Below are 16,953 nucleotides of genomic sequence, written 5' to 3'. Positions count from 1 at the left end.
CCAACCCCCTCTCGTCTTCCCCTTTAGTCTCTGTGAACCAGGTCCACGAGTGTCAGTGACCAAGACTCAACCCGTCTCTATTGCTGCATTTCTCCCCCTTCAACTCAAGTGGACCCTGGTGGTCGCCTGGGAAGCATTTCTGGCTGTGTGCAGGCTGCCTTTGTCGGTCAGCCTCCTAGAGTAGCCTTCCCTGATGGCACCAGATGTTTCCAGCTTTAGGCAGAAACCACTAGTTAAAAATTCAGAAAGCCAGTATGAGCTTCTAATAAAATGTTTAAAAAAAAAATTCAGAAAGCCAAATGGTTCCTTTTTTCCCCTTCAGTCTGTCTACAGCCCTTCTCGGCGAGTCTTTTCAGAGCCTTCTTTGCAGGTATGTCTTAAATCCATTTAAAGATCCACTTTAATGCCAGAAGGCAATTGGCCTACGAACTCTATTTTTACATCCCAAGAATCATTCCTGTCACACATTATATCAATAACAATAGGCAGAAGAAAACAGTATTGTCACAGTATAGCCAGATCCTAAAAACATTCTTCATGTACTACTGCAACTGTTGGATGAGCTTCAAAATTTTACTTGTATGTGATGTTAATGATAACTGTTTTAAACCCTGTGCTTTGTTTTGTCTTTCTTTGAAATGAGTACAATAAAGATCTCTTTCAGACACTTGGCCACTTAGCTGGCTTCCACATTTCCTGGCATAGATGAGTGAGTGCTTCCAGTGTTTTATCAGTCTGTTGAAACATTTCAGTTGGTATTCTATCAGTTCTTGGAGCCTTGTTTTGGGCTTATGCTTTCAGTGCAGCTTGGATTTCTTCCTTCAGAACCTTTGGTTTTGCTCATCTGCTACTACTTGAAATGGTTGGATGTCAATTAGTTCTTTTTAGTACAGTGACTGCATTCTTTCCATTTTCTTCTGACGCTTCTTGCACCATTCAATATTTCGCCCATAGAATCTTTAAGTATTGCAACTCAAGGCTTCAGTTTTACGTTAGCTCTTTCCTTTTCAGAGATGCTCAGCATGTTCTTCCTTTTTGGTTTTCTGACTCCAGGTGATTTGCAATTTCATTTGAATACTGTGGGTTCTCCAGCTATCCTTTGAAGTCTTCTGTTCAGCTCTTAAACTTCTTAAGGGTTTCCATTTGCATCACACATGAACCATTAAAGCTAGTGATGCAGAAATTGAAGAATTCTATCAAAATCTTCAGTCTGAAATTGATCAAGCATGCAATCGAGATATACTGATAATTGTTGGTGTTTGAAATTCAAAAATTGGAAGCAAAGAGAAAGGAGGAACAATGGTTGGAAAACATGGTCTTGGTGATAGAAATGCAGCTGGAGATCGCATGATAGAATTTTGCAAGACCACCAACATATTCACAACAAATACCTTTTTTTCCCCAATACCTTTTTCAACAACACAAACGGCTACTGTACGTTCAGATTGAAGCTGAAGAATGGTATAAGAAATTCATGAGAGCCAAAGTATGACCTTGAGTATATCTTACCAGAATTTTGAGAGCATCTTAAGAACAAATGTGATGCATTGAACACTAGTGAAAGACCTGTTGAGCTGTGGGAGGACATCAAGAACATCCTTCATGAAGAAAGCAAAAGGTCATTAAAAAAACAAAACAAGAAAGAAAGAAAAGACCAAAGTTGATGTCAGAAGAGACTCTAAAACTTGCTCTTACCATAGGCCAAAAAAAGGATTAGGATAAAATAATCACCAACTTGTCTTCTATTTTTTTAAGTCTTTATAATGAAGCCCAGTTTGTATCTCTCTCCATTTTGCCCACTTAGAGGGAAGAATATAAAAGACATAAACAAGTTTACTGATTGCAGTTGACTTTTCCAGCCTTTGTGGACATGGTCCTATTAGCAGAGTACATAGAATAAATGTGTATTTAATTAGTGTGAGGTATCCCAAACTAAAGGGTACATTTTCAGCAAGAAATTACTTTAGCTCCCTATTATTTTGACATTTTTCATAATATATGATGCAGCTTTAATATAGAACTATACTTCAAATCGCCATCTTCTAAAACTGAGACTAATAGACAATGCCACACTTTTACTACAGGCCAGATAATTTCCTTCCATTCAAAGTCCTTCTTCAGCAATTGGGGAAAAAATGCCAAGGAATGATCTTCCTTTCTGCTTCTGGAAAATTTAAATGACCCCCTCATGTTAAATAGACGTTTTCTTGCAACAGTTTTTTGTTACTGTGCAATTGTAGAGAAAGAACAGAAAGTTCTGATTTTCCCTAGTACACAGTTTCTCCTAATACATCTTTTAATCCTGTGGTACATTTATTAATGAACCAATATCGATAACACTATTAACTGAAGTCCATTGTGTGTATTAGGGTTGACTCTGTTGTACAGCCCTGTAGGTTTCAGCAAATGGATGTTTGCCATAAATGCCCTGTGCTTTACTTGCTCATCCTCCCACTCCCCTGATCTCCTCTAGTCAGAAGGTTGTATCCAATGTCTAGCCTTTCCAGACTCTCTTATTTAGCAGTATACATTAGTTTCTCCATGTCTTTTCATAGCTTGATAGCACATTTCTTTTTATTGCTAAGCAATACTCCATTATATGGATATAATACAACCTTTATTTATTCACCTACTGAGAAATATCTAATTTGCCTGTAGTTTTTGGCACTTTTGAATAAAGGTGCTGTAAATATTTTATGTGGACATACATGTGGACATTCCTAGGAACAGGATGGCTGCCTGTAGACTGATGGTTAGTAAAACACTGCCAGAGTAGCTTCCAACACTTGGCATTCCGACCAGCACTGCATGAACATCCTTGCTTCTTCACAGTCTCACTATGGTGTTTGTGTTTGAGATTTTAGCCATTTCTTAGGTATGTAGTGAGTGATTTCTTACTATTTTAAGGTGCAATTATTTGATAAGCATGTTGAGCATGTTTTGTGTGCTTATTTGCCATCTGTGTATCTACTTTGGTAAGGTGTCTGTTAAGATCTTTTGTCCATTTTGTAATTAGATTTCCTTATTGGTGAATTTTAAGAATTCATTGTATATTTTGTGTACATTTTTCTTTCAACTTTACTAAGACATGATGTTTTGTGTCTTATCTCTTATAGGTAGCACATGTAGTTTAAGTAATACATTTTACTTCTTAGATTCTATTGTTATATATATTTAATTTAATAAACTTCGGTCTTAAATACTTTTGTTTGGATAGTATATAATGATTTTTGTTTGTTTTTTATTAATCTTTGTCTTTTGGCTTTAGTAGGTGTGTTATAGATAATGACTTACAGCTGATTCTATATCTCTGTCCTTTTCTTCCTGTTTGTTTCTTGTTTTATGTTTTTATTTTTTTAATCATTTCATTGGGGGCTCATACAACTCTTATCACAATCCATCCATCCATCCATTGTGTCAAGCATATTTGTGCATTTGTTGCCCTCATCATTCTCAAAACATTTGCTTTCTACTTGAGCCCTTGCTATCAGCTCCTCATTTTCCCCCTCCGTCTCTGCTCCCCCCTTCCTCATGAACCCTTGATAATTTATAAATTATTATTATTTTGTCATGTCTTACACTGTCCGATGTCTCCCTTCATCCACTTTTCTGTTGTCCATGCCCCAGGGAGGGGGTTATATGTGGGCCCTTCTTGTAATCAATCCCCCCTTTCTACTTCACCTTCCCTCTCTCCTCCTTATATCGCCACTCAGCACTGGTACCAAAGGGATCTTGTATCCTGGATTCCCTGTGTTTCCAGTTCCCATCTGTACCAGTGTACATCCTCTGGTCTAGCCAGATTTGTAAAGTAGAATTGGGATCATGATTGTTGTGGGGGGAGGAAGCATTTAGGAACTAGAGGAAACTTGTATGATTCATTGTTGCTACACTGCACCCTGACTGGCTTTTTTCCTCTCCGCGACCTTTCTGTAAGGGGATGTCCAGTTGCCTACAGATGGGTATTGGGTCCCAATCTGCACTCCCCCTCATTCACAATGATTTGATTTTTTGTTCTTTGATGCCTGCTACCTGATCCCTTTGTCACCTTGTGATCATACAGGCTGGTGTGCTTCTTCCATGTGGTCTTTGTTGCTTCTGAGCTAGATGGCCGCTTGTTTACCTTCAAGCCTTTCAGATCCCAGATACTATATCTTTTGATATCCGGGCACCATCAGCTTTCTTCACCACATTTGCTATGCACCCATTTGCCTTCAGCGATTATATCGGGAAGGAGAGCATCATGGAATACCATTTTAATAGAACGAAGTATTCTTGTGTTGAGGGAGTACTTGAGTGGAGCCCCAATATCCATCTGCTACCTTAATACTAAACCTTTAAATATATGCACATAGATCTGTTTCCCCATTCCCATATATACATATAGTTACATATTACTTGCCTTTATTTAGACCTCTATAAATGCCCTTTGCCTCCTAGCTCTTTCCTCTGTTTCCTTTTACTTTCCTCTTGTCCCACTATCATGTTCAGCCTTCATTTGGGTTTCAGTAATTCCTCTCGGTTACATTACCGTTGGTCATGCCCTACCAGGCCTCCTACACCCTCCTCACCACCGATTTGGATCACTTGTTGCCCCCTTGTCTCATGGTTTGTTAACACCTATTTCCTCCCCCCACTCCCTTTTCCCATGTCCTCCTGGACAGTTGGTTCCATTGTTTTCTCCTCCAATTGCTCATCCAGCCTTTCTTATTTAGACAAACCTGTGGAGAGAAAAGCATGCACAAAAACAAGGCAGAGAAAAACAAAGCAACAAAAGAAACAAAATAAAACAACAACAACAAACCAATGACTGAAAAAAAAAAGAAAAAAGGAAAAGCCTATAGTTAGTTCCAGGACTGTTTGTTGGCCTTTAGGAGTGTTTTGTGGCAGAGTCTGATGGGGTGCCACACCTTGGCCCCAAAGTCTTATTTTTGGTCTTCCCTGAGGACTTCCTTGCCCTTTATATCTGTTCTATCTTTTTAATACTCTTAATCCTCTTTCCCCTCTGCAAGCCCCACCCTCATGCTTTGCTGTATGGTCTTTGTTTCTTTGATTAATTATCTGCTCTCTTCCTGAGTAACTTCAAAAAGTATAGGAGTTGTATACTCAGATGACTGGATAACAAAAGTTAACTAGACAAAAAGATGGGGAAATTCCATTCATAATGGGCGCACGAACAAAAATACTTAAAATTTAATTTCATGAGAAAGACACAAGAACTTATATAAAGAAAATCTAAAATAAGATGGGACACATAAAAAGGCATAATATCCCAGAGTTGGAAATGACTTTATGGTTCTTGGGTAGGACAAATTAAAAAAATTAATTGTATTTCCTAAAAATATATAAGTTTAAAGCAATTTAACTAGAATCTAAGTAGGGTGTTGGGAGAGGGAATTGAATACATGAACTTAAAGGTTAGGGATTCACTTTATGAGTCATCAGGACCTTTATAAAGCTACTTTCATCCAGTCACTAATGGTATAGGAATGGACAAGTAGTCTAGAATAGAGAATCCAGCAATAGATCCCATTAGTAGAAAGAGTAGATTATTATTTTTGGGGAAAAAAAAAGAGGACCTGATGCAAAGGGCTTAAGTGGAGAGCAAATGCTTTGAGAATGATTTGGGTAGGGAATGTGCGGATGTGCTTTATACAGTTGATGTATGTATATGTATGGATTGTGATAAGAGTTGTATGAGGCCCTATTAAAATGTTAAAAAAAATTCTTCTAGTTTCAAACATTTTTTGTTCACTTGATCTATCTACTAAAAATGCTTTATGAAAATCTTGCTTTGTTAGTGTATTTTCATTTATCTTTCCTTGAATTTCTCATAATTTTTGCTTCCTAAAAACTTTTATGGTGCTAATTGGTACATATTTTAACATTTTATTGTGACTTTTGACTTTTATCATGGAAAAGAATCCTTACTCTTATATATAATGCATTTGTACTTCAATTCCATGATGCTCACCTTCCCCACACCATTGCTGAGGACAAAGAGGGTGCATAAGCAAATGTGAAGATAGCTGATGGTGCCCGGCTATCAAAAGATATAGCTTCTGGGGTCTTAAAGACTTGAAGGTAAACAAGCGGCCATCTAGCTCAGAATCAACAAAGACCACATGGAAGAAGCACACCAGCCTGTGGGATCACGAGGTGTCAAGGGGATCAGGTATCAGGCATCATCAGAACAAAAAATCATATCATAGTGAATGAGGGTGAGTGTGGACTCGACACCCAAAGCCCATCTGTAGGCAATTGAACATCCCCTTATGGAAGGGTCGCGGGGAGGAGATGATCCAGTCAGGGTGTAGTGTAGCAACAATGAAACATACAACTTTCCTCTAGTTCCTAAATGTTTCCTACCCACTATCATGATCCCAATTCTACTTTACAAATTTGGCTAGACCAGAGGATGTACACTGGTACAGATAGGAACTGGAAACACAAGGAATCCAGGACAGATGATCCCTTCAGCACCAGTGATAAGAGTGGCGATACCAGGAGGGTGTAGGGCCAGTGGGGTGGAAAGGGGGAACCAATTATAAGAATCTACATATAACCTCCACCCGGGGATATGGATAACAGAAAAATGGGTGAAGGGAGATGTTGGACAGTGCAAGATATGAAAAAACAAAAATTTATAAATTATCTAGGGTTCATGAGGGACGGGGGAGCAGAGAAGGAGGGAAAAAATGAGGAGCTGATCCCAAGGGCTCAAGTAGAAAGAAAACGTTTTGAGAATGATGGCAAGAAATGTACAAATGTGCTTGACATAGAGCCCCCAATAAAATGATTAAATTTAAAAAATCATAAAAATCTTTATTAAACCAAAATATAAAAATATGAAGCTGTTGTTTCATAACTTACCCTCTTATCTAGGTGTATAACCTTCCGAAGGTGGTTGCATCTCTGTCACGCTTTCCTTGAGAATTCTGCTCTCTTCAACGCATACTACATCAAAAGGGCAGTTTGGGGCATCCTCAATGGGTCCCAAAGAGCCCTTACTTTTAAGTGTTCTCTGTGTTTTAGTAATAAAAGAAGACTGAAGGGGCAAGTGGGCGATGTGGGGTGGATGGGATTAGGTTTCAAAATGAAGTCTTACTAGGATAGCCCTTTCTACACTTGAAGAATGAGGGATGGGAAAAAAATTTTCTTGGTACAACTTTCTTAGCCTTTATTCTCATCAGTACAGTTTTCAATTTTCTTAAGTCTTCTTAGTAAGCTTCCATGATCATCTGGGGTCCTTAGAGAAGAACTGTCAAAATGACTTCTTTAGAATCTCAAAAATCTGTCTCTATAACTTTATGAATCAACCTCTCTGCCTTGAATTAAACAGACCCAGTTGATCTTCTCAGAAGTTACTCTTTTGATTGAATCTTTTGCCGAAGGCACCCCAGTGAGACTGAGAAGTGTATTACTAGAGAACTTGTCTGCAATTATCCACTGATTGCAGTCATTGTGTAAACATGTCTTGTTTGGAATTAACCCGTGTGTGTATAAATGGGAACCCTAGTAGCCTGCTTTATGACTCATTTTCTCATGTCTGGATGCCAATTATTTTGGGGATAAATGTTTTGAGAATATTTTCTCCTTGACAACTTAGTTTTTCTTTTGTTTTTAAGTAATTTTTCCCCAGCAAATACTTATTGAGCGCTTACTGTGTACTATGAATACAGTAGTAAACAAAATATGTTTGAGAAATTTTTGTCCTTTTCGAATCTACCCTGCTAGGGCTGGTACTAAAAACAGAAAATACCAAACCCCTTTTGCCGCTATCAAAGCGATGCTGACTATAGCAACCCCATATAGGGCAAAGGGACAGAATACAACTGCCTCGTAGGTTGTCCAAGGCTAAGCCATTTACAAACGCTGACTGTCACCACAAGGCAGGCATTTAATCAGGACATCACCAGGCCTCCTAGTGTCCTCCCCACCCCCAAGCACAATAGATAGAGTGCGTCAAAGGGTGGTAAGTGCTATAAAGAAGACTTAAAGCAGAGAAGGAAGAAAGAGAATGACTGCAGTAGGGGGTGTGATTTTCTGTAGGTTATCATGTGAGAAATATGAGAAGTAAACCTTTGAGCATAGAAGAAGGGGAAGTAAGTGAATATGTAGTGCTGTTCTTTGAGGAAAGAGATTGCCAGCCTGAGAAAGTTGCAAGTATTCTACATGCGGAAGGAACAGCAAGAAAATCAATGTGTCTGGAGCCAAGGAAGCAGTGAACAAGTAGATGAGATGAGAGACCAGAGAAGTAGTAGATAGGCCAGGCCTTGGCTATGGTGACTTTTTGACATTCACTGTAAGGATTTTAAAGTTGTACCTTTTAATCTGAGTGAGAGTGGAGCCTATAGAATTTTTAAGCAAAGGGAAAGGGATGATTTGATATACATGTTAGACTTGTCTGCTAACTCTGATACTTGGGTCATCGTTGGATCTGCCATTTTTCTTGACTGCTTGGGTTTTAGAATAGTGTTAGTCTCTAGGTATGCTTGGCAATTTTCTATTAAGTGGTGAGAATTTCATATGAAAGTTTAAAAGGCTTTCTTTTCTCTGTCAGGGAGGCAGAGGGAGGGTTAGGTTGAGCCAAGCCTGGGTTTTAGTTTGGGTTTTGGCCAGACTACTTTGGTTTACCTGGCTTTTAGGTTGTTAGCCCTTCAGTGCCCCCAGGTTCATGAGGCACCTTCTCTGGCAGATCATGAACTTGAATTTATAATCTTCCTAACATGCCTCCCTGCTCTGCTTCTAAAAGACTTACTGCTTAGCTTGTTGACCTTCTGTGGTATGTAGCTTTATAATACAGCGGATGTTTTCAGAGCACAGTTCTCTACCTCTTGATAAAGTAAAAACAAAACCAGACCACCACAGAAAAACAAACTCACTGCTGTCAAGTGGATGCCGATTCACAGTAACCCTGTAGGACAGGTAGAACTGCCCCCCTGTGGGTTTCCAAGACTGTAACTCTTTTTTTTAAATTTAATATATTGAAAAACTTTATATTTAGCATTAGCCAGCTGGACTCACTTTAGATGATTCCAATTTTGTTGGCAACCTCTAAAGCGTCATAGTCAGGAGCCAGTCGAACATATGCTTTCTCCCCGTCAGGCCTGATCAAGGTGTTGACCTTGGCTACGTCAATGTCATAGAGCTTCTTCACAGCCTGTTTGATCTGGTGTTTGTTGGCTTTGACATCCACCATGAATACAAGTGTGTTGTTATATTCGATCTTCATGGCAAACTCTGTAGTCAAGGGGAACTTGATGATGGCATAATGGTCCAGCTTATTTCTCCTGGGGGCGCTCTTCCAAGGGTATTTGGGCTGCCTTCTTAGTCTCAAGGTTTTGGGCCACCGGAAGGTGGGTGACGTGCGGATCTTCTTTTTTGTGTGGCTGTGGACGCCTTTCAGCACGGCCTTCTTGGCTTTTAAAGCCTTTGCTTTGGCTTCCGTTTTGGGAGGGGCAGGAGCTTCCTCCTTTGCCTTCGGCACCATCTTCGTGAAAAGGCGACTGTAACTCTTTATGGGATTAGAAAGCCTTGTCACACCCCCTCCCCTCACCCCCTACACACACACCGCCCCCCTGCCAGTTGTCAGTGGTTTTTGAAAGACCAGTGAAAATGCAAGGTGCCCTCAGTAGCCACAACAGTGAACTCAGATGCACCAAGAACCATGAAGATGGCGTGGGGTCGGGCAGGGTTTCATCCTGTTATACAATACGTAAGGCCTCCAGAAGTTGGACAGCACCTAACAAGAGCTGCTCAATGCAGCCCAACGCTCTTCTGGTTTCTCTGTCCTTAGCGCAACAAACTTCTGCATAGGGAAGTTGATTCTCATTAGCATCCTGTCCTATGATCACAACTGGCAAATGTTCTTGGGGGGAAAAATTACTTTCAGAAAATTACCTCACTTCTATGAATTTTCCTCATCCCTGGATTTGTCATTTTAATGTCTTTATACAGGTAAATTATGTATATTTATACCCGTGTGTTTGTGTATTATGTCTCTTTTCTAGTTATCTTAGTTCCCTTTGCTCTGGTTCCCCATAATGTTAACATCCTATCTAACCAAGGGATGTTTATTAAAACTAATGTGGGCGCACTACTGTTAACTAAACTCCAGATGTTATGTGGATTTCACCGATGTGAAATCACTGGTTGCAGACACTTATACATCCTTTATGTAGGTTTTTGACTGTTTTCTTTCTTTTCAGAACTAATGGCTGAAGAGTAAGCAGATCACCATGGCAACTATGGTTCCACCAGTGAAACTGAAATGGCTTGAACACTTGAACAGCTCCTGGATTACCGAGGACAGCGAATCGATTGCTACCAGGGAGGGAGTTGCTGTTCTGTATTCTAAACTAGTCAGCAACAAGGAAGTTGTACCTTTGCCCCAACAAGTTTTGTGCCTCAAAGGACCCCAATTGCCAGACTTTGAGCGTGAGTCTCTTTCCAGTGATGAGCAGGACCACTATTTGGACGCCCTTCTCAGTAGCCAGCTTGCCCTGGCAAAGATGGTATGCTCTGATTCCCCCTTTGCTGGGGCACTTCGGAAACGATTGCTTGTACTCCAACGTGTCTTTTATGCACTTTCTAATAAATACCACGACAAAGGCAAAGTGAAACAGCAGCAGCATTCTCCGGAGAGCAGCTCTGGGTCAGCAGATATTCATTCTGTTAGTGAACGTCCACGGTCCAGCACTGATGCACTTATAGAAATGGGTGTTCGAACTGGCCTAAGTTTATTATTTGCACTTCTAAGACAAAGCTGGATGATGCCTGTGTCGGGACCTGGTCTGAGTCTTTGCAACGACGTTATTCATACTGCGATTGAAGTCGTGAGCTCTTTGCCACCGTTATCTTTAGCAAATGAAAGCAAGATTCCTCCTATGGGCTTGGACTGCTTATCACAAGTAACAACATTTCTTAAAGGCGTAACTATTCCCAATTCTGGGGCAGACACTTTAGGTCGTAGGTTAGCTTCTGAGTTGCTGCTTGGTTTAGCAGCTCAGCGAGGTTCTTTGCGGTATCTTCTGGAATGGATAGAAATGGCATTGGGGGCTTCGGCGGTTGTGAATACCCTGGAGAAAAGCAAACTACTATCAAGCCAGGAAGGAATGATCAGCTTTGACTGCTTTATGAGTATATTAATGCAGATGAGGTGTTCCTTGGTAGGTATTTTAAATAGCAGCTTTAAAACTTTTATCTGTCAACTTTGGGAAATCAGCACAACTTTTAATAAATTGATGGTAGTGTGAATGAATACTTTGGTGATTGTTAAGATAGGTAATATTTTAAATGCTTTGAGTAAAGAAACTTGTGCATGTTTGTATGCATTATATTCAGAGCCAGGCTTGTTGGTATTAAAGACCATTGGCTCAGGAGTCAGGGTTATAGTTTCACAGCCTCATAATTACAGGAGTATGTTAGTCCAGGTACCCTATAGAATTCAATTCATGGAAATTCATATGTATATAAGAAAGAGCTTTATATGCAAGAGTAATTGAATATTGAGAAACTGCCTCAGATCAAGTCCTTAAGTCTGATATTAGCCCATATGCCCAATACAATCTATAAAGTCCTCTTCTGACTCACGAAACATGCACAGATGCTGAGTGCAGGAAGATCACAGGCTAGTGGGTGGAAAGTCTTATGGATCCAGTGACAGCGTAAGCATCTCAGCACTGGCAGGGGTCTCCATGTGGCTTCTCGAGCTCAAGAGTTCTAACCCAGTTCCATGAGTCTTGCCAGCTGAGAGTCTCTCAGGGAGTGAGCTGAGAGAGAGGGAGGGGGAGAGAGAGTCTCCCAATTCCAGGGAGGAATACAGGAGGTCCCAGAATTCTCAGAAGGCCATGCCCACACAGAGGCCTCATTGGTTGGCTACCACCTGATTGACAGGCCTTGACTCCACCCCTTCACTCTTAATCCTCACAAGGAATTTGCGAAATAATTCTAATTTCTTGGTATTTTGGCGACTAATATGTCAAATAAGGGGCACTGGGCTGTTACTGAAAGGTTGGCAGTTTGAGCCCACCATGTGCTCCATGGGAAACAGGACAGAAGCAGTCTGCTCCTTAGAGATTTACAGTCTTGGAAACACTAGGAGTCAGTTCTCATCTGACCAACAAGGGGGTAACCCAAACCAGAATTGTGCTGGTGGAGCTGACCTTTCACAGTATGTGTTTTTTTAGTTAGGTCATCATCATGCAACATCTCTGAGTTAGTGCACCCAGTGCCATCGCCTGGGAGGGTTCCCTCTGGTCACAGTGAATTTTTTCATAAAAGCAGTTTTGCTCAAACTTAGTTTTTCGTGATGGCTAATTTAAGAGAACAGCAAGTGGCTGTGAAATTTTGTTTCCTGCTCGGGAAACATGCTGCAGAAATTGTGATGTTGAAGGCAGCTTACAAGGACAATGCTATGGGAAAAACTCAAGTGTACAAGTGGTTTTCTCATTTCAAAAACATGAAATGTCGATTGATAACAAACTTCATTCTGGATGTCCATCAATTTCCCGAAGGGACTAAAGTGTCAGCTTGTAGTGTATCTGGAGTTTGTTCTACCCGGTCAGACTGTTAATCAATCTTTCTATGTAGAGGTTCTGGGATGATTGCATAACAGTGTGTGACCAAAAAGGCCTTATTTGTGGTAGGCTGGGGACTGGTTTTGCCACCATGACAGTGGATCTGCACATGCAGCTAGTTTTTGCCCCATGCACCTTACTCACCAGACCTCACTTGACTTCGTTACTTGCGGCTTCTTTTTGTGTTTCTGTGAATGAAGAGGGACATGAAAGGACAGTGATTTCATGACCTAGAAAAGGCGAAGAAAAAACCGAGGAGGTGCTGTTAGCCATCCCAACAGAAGAGTTTGAAAAATGTTTCCAAGAATAGAATTGCAGATTTGACAAATGTATTAAGTGTAATGGATGGTACTTTGAAAATGATAAGGTGGTTTTGTAAATACATAGCTTTGGGGAGGTTGGGGGATTCCAGGCTTTTGGGAGGACCTCTCATATAGGGTTGCTATAAGTCAGAATTGACCTGATAGCAACAGGATTGGTTTTTAGTTTGTAAAATGAGGACACCTTGTCTAGTGAGTGTGAATCTTTTGAAAAAAATTCATTTTTACCTACCCAAATTTTTATCAAATTCTTTGAGTAAAGAACCTTTTATGCATGTCAGTATCTAGGACTAGGGTAGTTGGTGTGGTGTTAATGACCACTGAACCAGGAGTCAGGATTATAGTTTTATAGCTTCATAATTATTTGAGCTTGGGAAATTCTTAGCATTTTTTGTATTAAATTTTATCCACCCCATCTTTTATTAAGCATTTTTTATATGCCAAATATCCTTCTAGGCACTGGGGATACAACAGAGAAAAATAAGAGTTTTTTGACCCTGTGGAGCTTATAGCCTAGTGAGAGTTTATATAACCTGAAAGACATAATTTCGGATGGTGAAAAATTCTAAGGTGAAAAATAAGGAAAGGAAATGGTAGATCACAGAGAGTAAATAATAGGTTCAGGATAGAGGTGAGGGGGAAAGAGTGCTGTTCTAGTTAGTGGGGTCAGGAAAGGACATGAATGAAGGGAAGATGGAACTGAAAAAGTGTGTTCTAGACAGAGTTCCTTGACTCTTATAAAGAACTAATAATGGAGTGAAAAATAAGATATTGTACAACATGATCCATATCAAGAATTTATAAGACTGAATTATAGTGTCCTTTTGAAAACCAAACATAAGAATTCAGAATATAAATACAAACAGACTACTAAGACTGACACACAGAATAACTTCATTTCAGTTAGGATACATTGGTTAATCTTTTTGCTGTGCTTTTTTTAACCAGTGGTCAATAAATATGTAAGCATTTAGTTAAAATAATAATAAAAATGTCTCTTCCAAGTTATGTGTGTATAGCTCAAGAGCGCAACCTCCCCCTTCAATGGAAACCTCTTCAACACAAATGTTTCATAAAAAACATTACATTGTATTTATTTTCAAATCAGGCATTTGAATTTTTGCTTGTTTTATATTTTGCATTTGTGAATGGAATGATACATTTAGGCCTTTTAAGATAATTTTTATCATAGTTAAATACTTGGATCATAAAATTTTAGATGATAAAATCTGTAAAAATTTGAATTTCTAATGATTAATGAAAATGGTAAGGCAAGAGAAGCATGTAGTGTTTTGTGCTATAAAATGTTGAAAATGGGCTTTCTTATTTGCGCTGGGATGGAGACCTGGAGCCCAGGATGCTGTGATGGGGCTGAGAAAGACCTAACAGAACAGCTGTGGAAAGCAGCTAGGCGCCTTTATGTGTTTTGTCTTATTTAAGATTTAGTTTCTCTCTATTGTTTTACTAATTTTATTTTTTAAATGTTTGTTGATAACATTCTCTTGACTGACACTGCTTTTAAATGTTAAGCCATTTAAAAACCTAAAATAATATACTGATTCAGAGTTACAAGTCACTTAATTCCTCATTCCATGGCTATTCATTTTGCATCACCTTGTTACAAGTGTAATATGTATCTCTAATTAAGCACTAAGTTCTAGGTGAACTGCTCTACATAATTCTTACAATCTCAATCTGTAAAACCATGTTTTCTCTTACCAGCATATGCAGTATAATCATATAATAAATTAATTTTCTTCACATAAAAGCCTGTCTTAAAATAGACAAAATATAACTAATTGATTTTATTGTTGGATTTCCAATTTTCTCTCCATTTGACCTCTATGATTGTGGACAGAATACCAAATATACCCAGTGAGAGGGCAATTTCCTCCTTACATTCTAATCCTACAAACAGTTCTTCAGTCAGAGGAAGCTGCTGCAGAGAATGAGATTGCTTTCTTCAGAATTCTGGAAATATTCTTAGGTCAAATCATGAGCTGGATTTCGTTTAACTCTACGAGTCACTCCAGGCCTACGTTAAATGAAATTTAACTGAATTTCATATTGGCTGTAGGGAAAGGAATGATTATTTACTGAATTTTTTTTTACAGTATGTGATTGAGTCTGATGCTTTTGGTTTCCATAACCCATGCTTCTTTTTTTTAAATGTGTGTTATAATTTCTCTTTCAATTTATTCTGTTGTGAACTAGTGTTATTTTTGGTGTTGGGTTGATCCAGAGCCTAAGCAACCCTGTGTGTGCTCCATCTGCGTTTCAAGGCTGATTCTTCAGATGTGGATCCCCAGGCCTGTCTTCTGGTGGATTTTAACTGCCAGCCTTTCCACAATGAGTGATATAGTTAACCATTTGCACCACTCAGGGAACTTGCTAACTATCATCCCCTCTGCCATCGCTTCTGACTCAGAGTGAGCCTGGAAAGATTTCCGAAGCTGGACATCTACAGGAGCAGACAGACTTACCTTTCTCCTTAACCCATGTTTCTTATGCTTTCCTTTGTTGTCTGAGAACTTAGAACATATCTAGAACTCCTCCTGTTATGTGGGGCCCTCTCTGACCTGTTCCTCACTGTGTTAGTTTTCTGTCCGGAACGACTTTCAAGTTAGAGGGAGAAACACAGTTATATTTACTTGTTTGATTCTTCAGCTCTGCCATTCCTCCCATTCCCCCCATCCACACACCATTATTGTGTTGGAGTAGGAGCTTGTAAGCAACTTAGTAACTGATCTTTAAATATGAGCACATCATTCAGAAAGACCAGTAGCTAAAGGATATCATGTTTGGTAACGTAGAGGATCAGCATAAGCAAGGGGCACCCTCAGTGAAATGAATTGACAGAATAACCACCACAACAGAGTGAAACACTGAGCGAACAACTGAACAGGAAGCAAAACCAGGCAATCTTGTATTCCATTCTACTTAAAAATTGCTGTGAGTTGGAGTTGACTTGACAGCTGCTTAAGATGACAAAGAAATGGTGTCACTGTTTATCTTCAAATTCTAAAAAAATAAAGGATAAAAACCCTGCTGACCTCTGATGCTAGTAGGTTTTTACTGGGCACTTTGTGTCCAATACTGGTATACTTTGTGTTAAAAAGATGAGCCAATAAGTGCCCGTAACCGCTAACAGCTTACAGTTGAATGAATGAGAGAGGTGCCGTTGCAGCATAATGGTAATGGGCTGTTAGTGGAGGGCGGCACAGAGAAGAGACTAGGGGTCATAGGAAGAGGCCTAGAGGGAAATGTGCAAAAAAACCCCTAACACTGAGATCTGTGAGTGGGAAGAACTGGAGGAGTTTTCACATGAGAGGACCAGAAGTCACAGAATAACAGGCACTGGGAAAGCAAGCCCCTGGGTGTATGAGTTAGAATGTGATGTGATACAGGTAGTAGACAGTTATAGAAGCCGTTTTAAACAGAGTGGAACTAGGCATTAGGAACATAAGGAAATATACTTGTCAGTCTTTGCTCTTTTTGTAATATCTGAAATGGACAAACATGAAAAAACAAACGAAAAAACTTACATTATTTTGGATGGTAGATATTTAAGAAGTAATTAAAAGGAAAGCTAGTGAAACTTCAAATTAATTTTGTTGAGCTCACTCCAACTTACCTTATGCAGGACAGAACAATGGTCACTGGTATGAGTGAATTGTATAAGACTAACTTTAAAAAGCAAAAACTGCAATGCTTTAAGTATTTCACGAAACTTTACGAAAGTCTGAGAGTTGTTAAAAAGTACATTTAAATGCTATGGGCATTTTTGAAGAAGTTAATTGGGTTTTGACATTGATCCAAAACGCACCTTTTATTATTTAGGAATCATGTTAATTCATGAGTTGACTGGGTATTTGGCTAACTTGTCTTCCATAGTGGGAGGTACATGCATTGTTAGGTGCCATCCAGTTGGTTCCAGTCCATAGCGACCTTACGCACAGCAGAATCCTCACACTTATTGCTGTGCCTGAGCCCGATGTTGCAGCCATCTCGTGTCAGGCCTTCCTCTTGTTCACTGCTTCTCCACGTTACCTAGC

The 16,953-nt window shown here is 39.6% G+C and overlaps 2 protein-coding genes across 7 annotated transcripts in view; one reads left to right on the top strand and one right to left on the bottom strand.

Annotated features, from left to right (window-relative positions):
• HERC1 (HECT and RLD domain containing E3 ubiquitin protein ligase family member 1) overlaps positions 1-16,953 on the top strand; it is a 196,610-nt gene that overhangs the window by 30,076 nt on the left and 149,581 nt on the right. For all 6 annotated transcript variants that reach the window (XM_075531186.1, XM_075531189.1, XM_075531188.1 and 3 more), the window contains exon 2: positions 10,209-11,168. In XM_075531186.1, coding sequence (XP_075387301.1) covers positions 10,239-11,168 — 930 coding nt within the window. In that variant the 5' untranslated portion in view covers positions 10,209-10,238. The remainder of the gene's footprint in view (positions 1-10,208; positions 11,169-16,953) is intronic.
• Positions 9,026-9,496, bottom strand: LOC142425976 (large ribosomal subunit protein uL23-like). Its single transcript, XM_075531458.1, has one exon. It carries the CDS (start codon positions 9,488-9,490, stop codon positions 9,026-9,028), a length of 465 nt encoding a protein of 154 aa, XP_075387573.1. The 5' UTR covers positions 9,491-9,496.

The sequence above is a fragment of the Tenrec ecaudatus genome, chromosome 14, assembly GCF_050624435.1.
Source record: "Tenrec ecaudatus isolate mTenEca1 chromosome 14, mTenEca1.hap1, whole genome shotgun sequence".
NCBI classification, from domain to species: Eukaryota; Metazoa; Chordata; class Mammalia; order Afrosoricida; family Tenrecidae; genus Tenrec; species Tenrec ecaudatus.
Note: the sequence above shows the minus strand (reverse complement) of the source record. Positions and strands in the feature narration are given on the sequence as shown.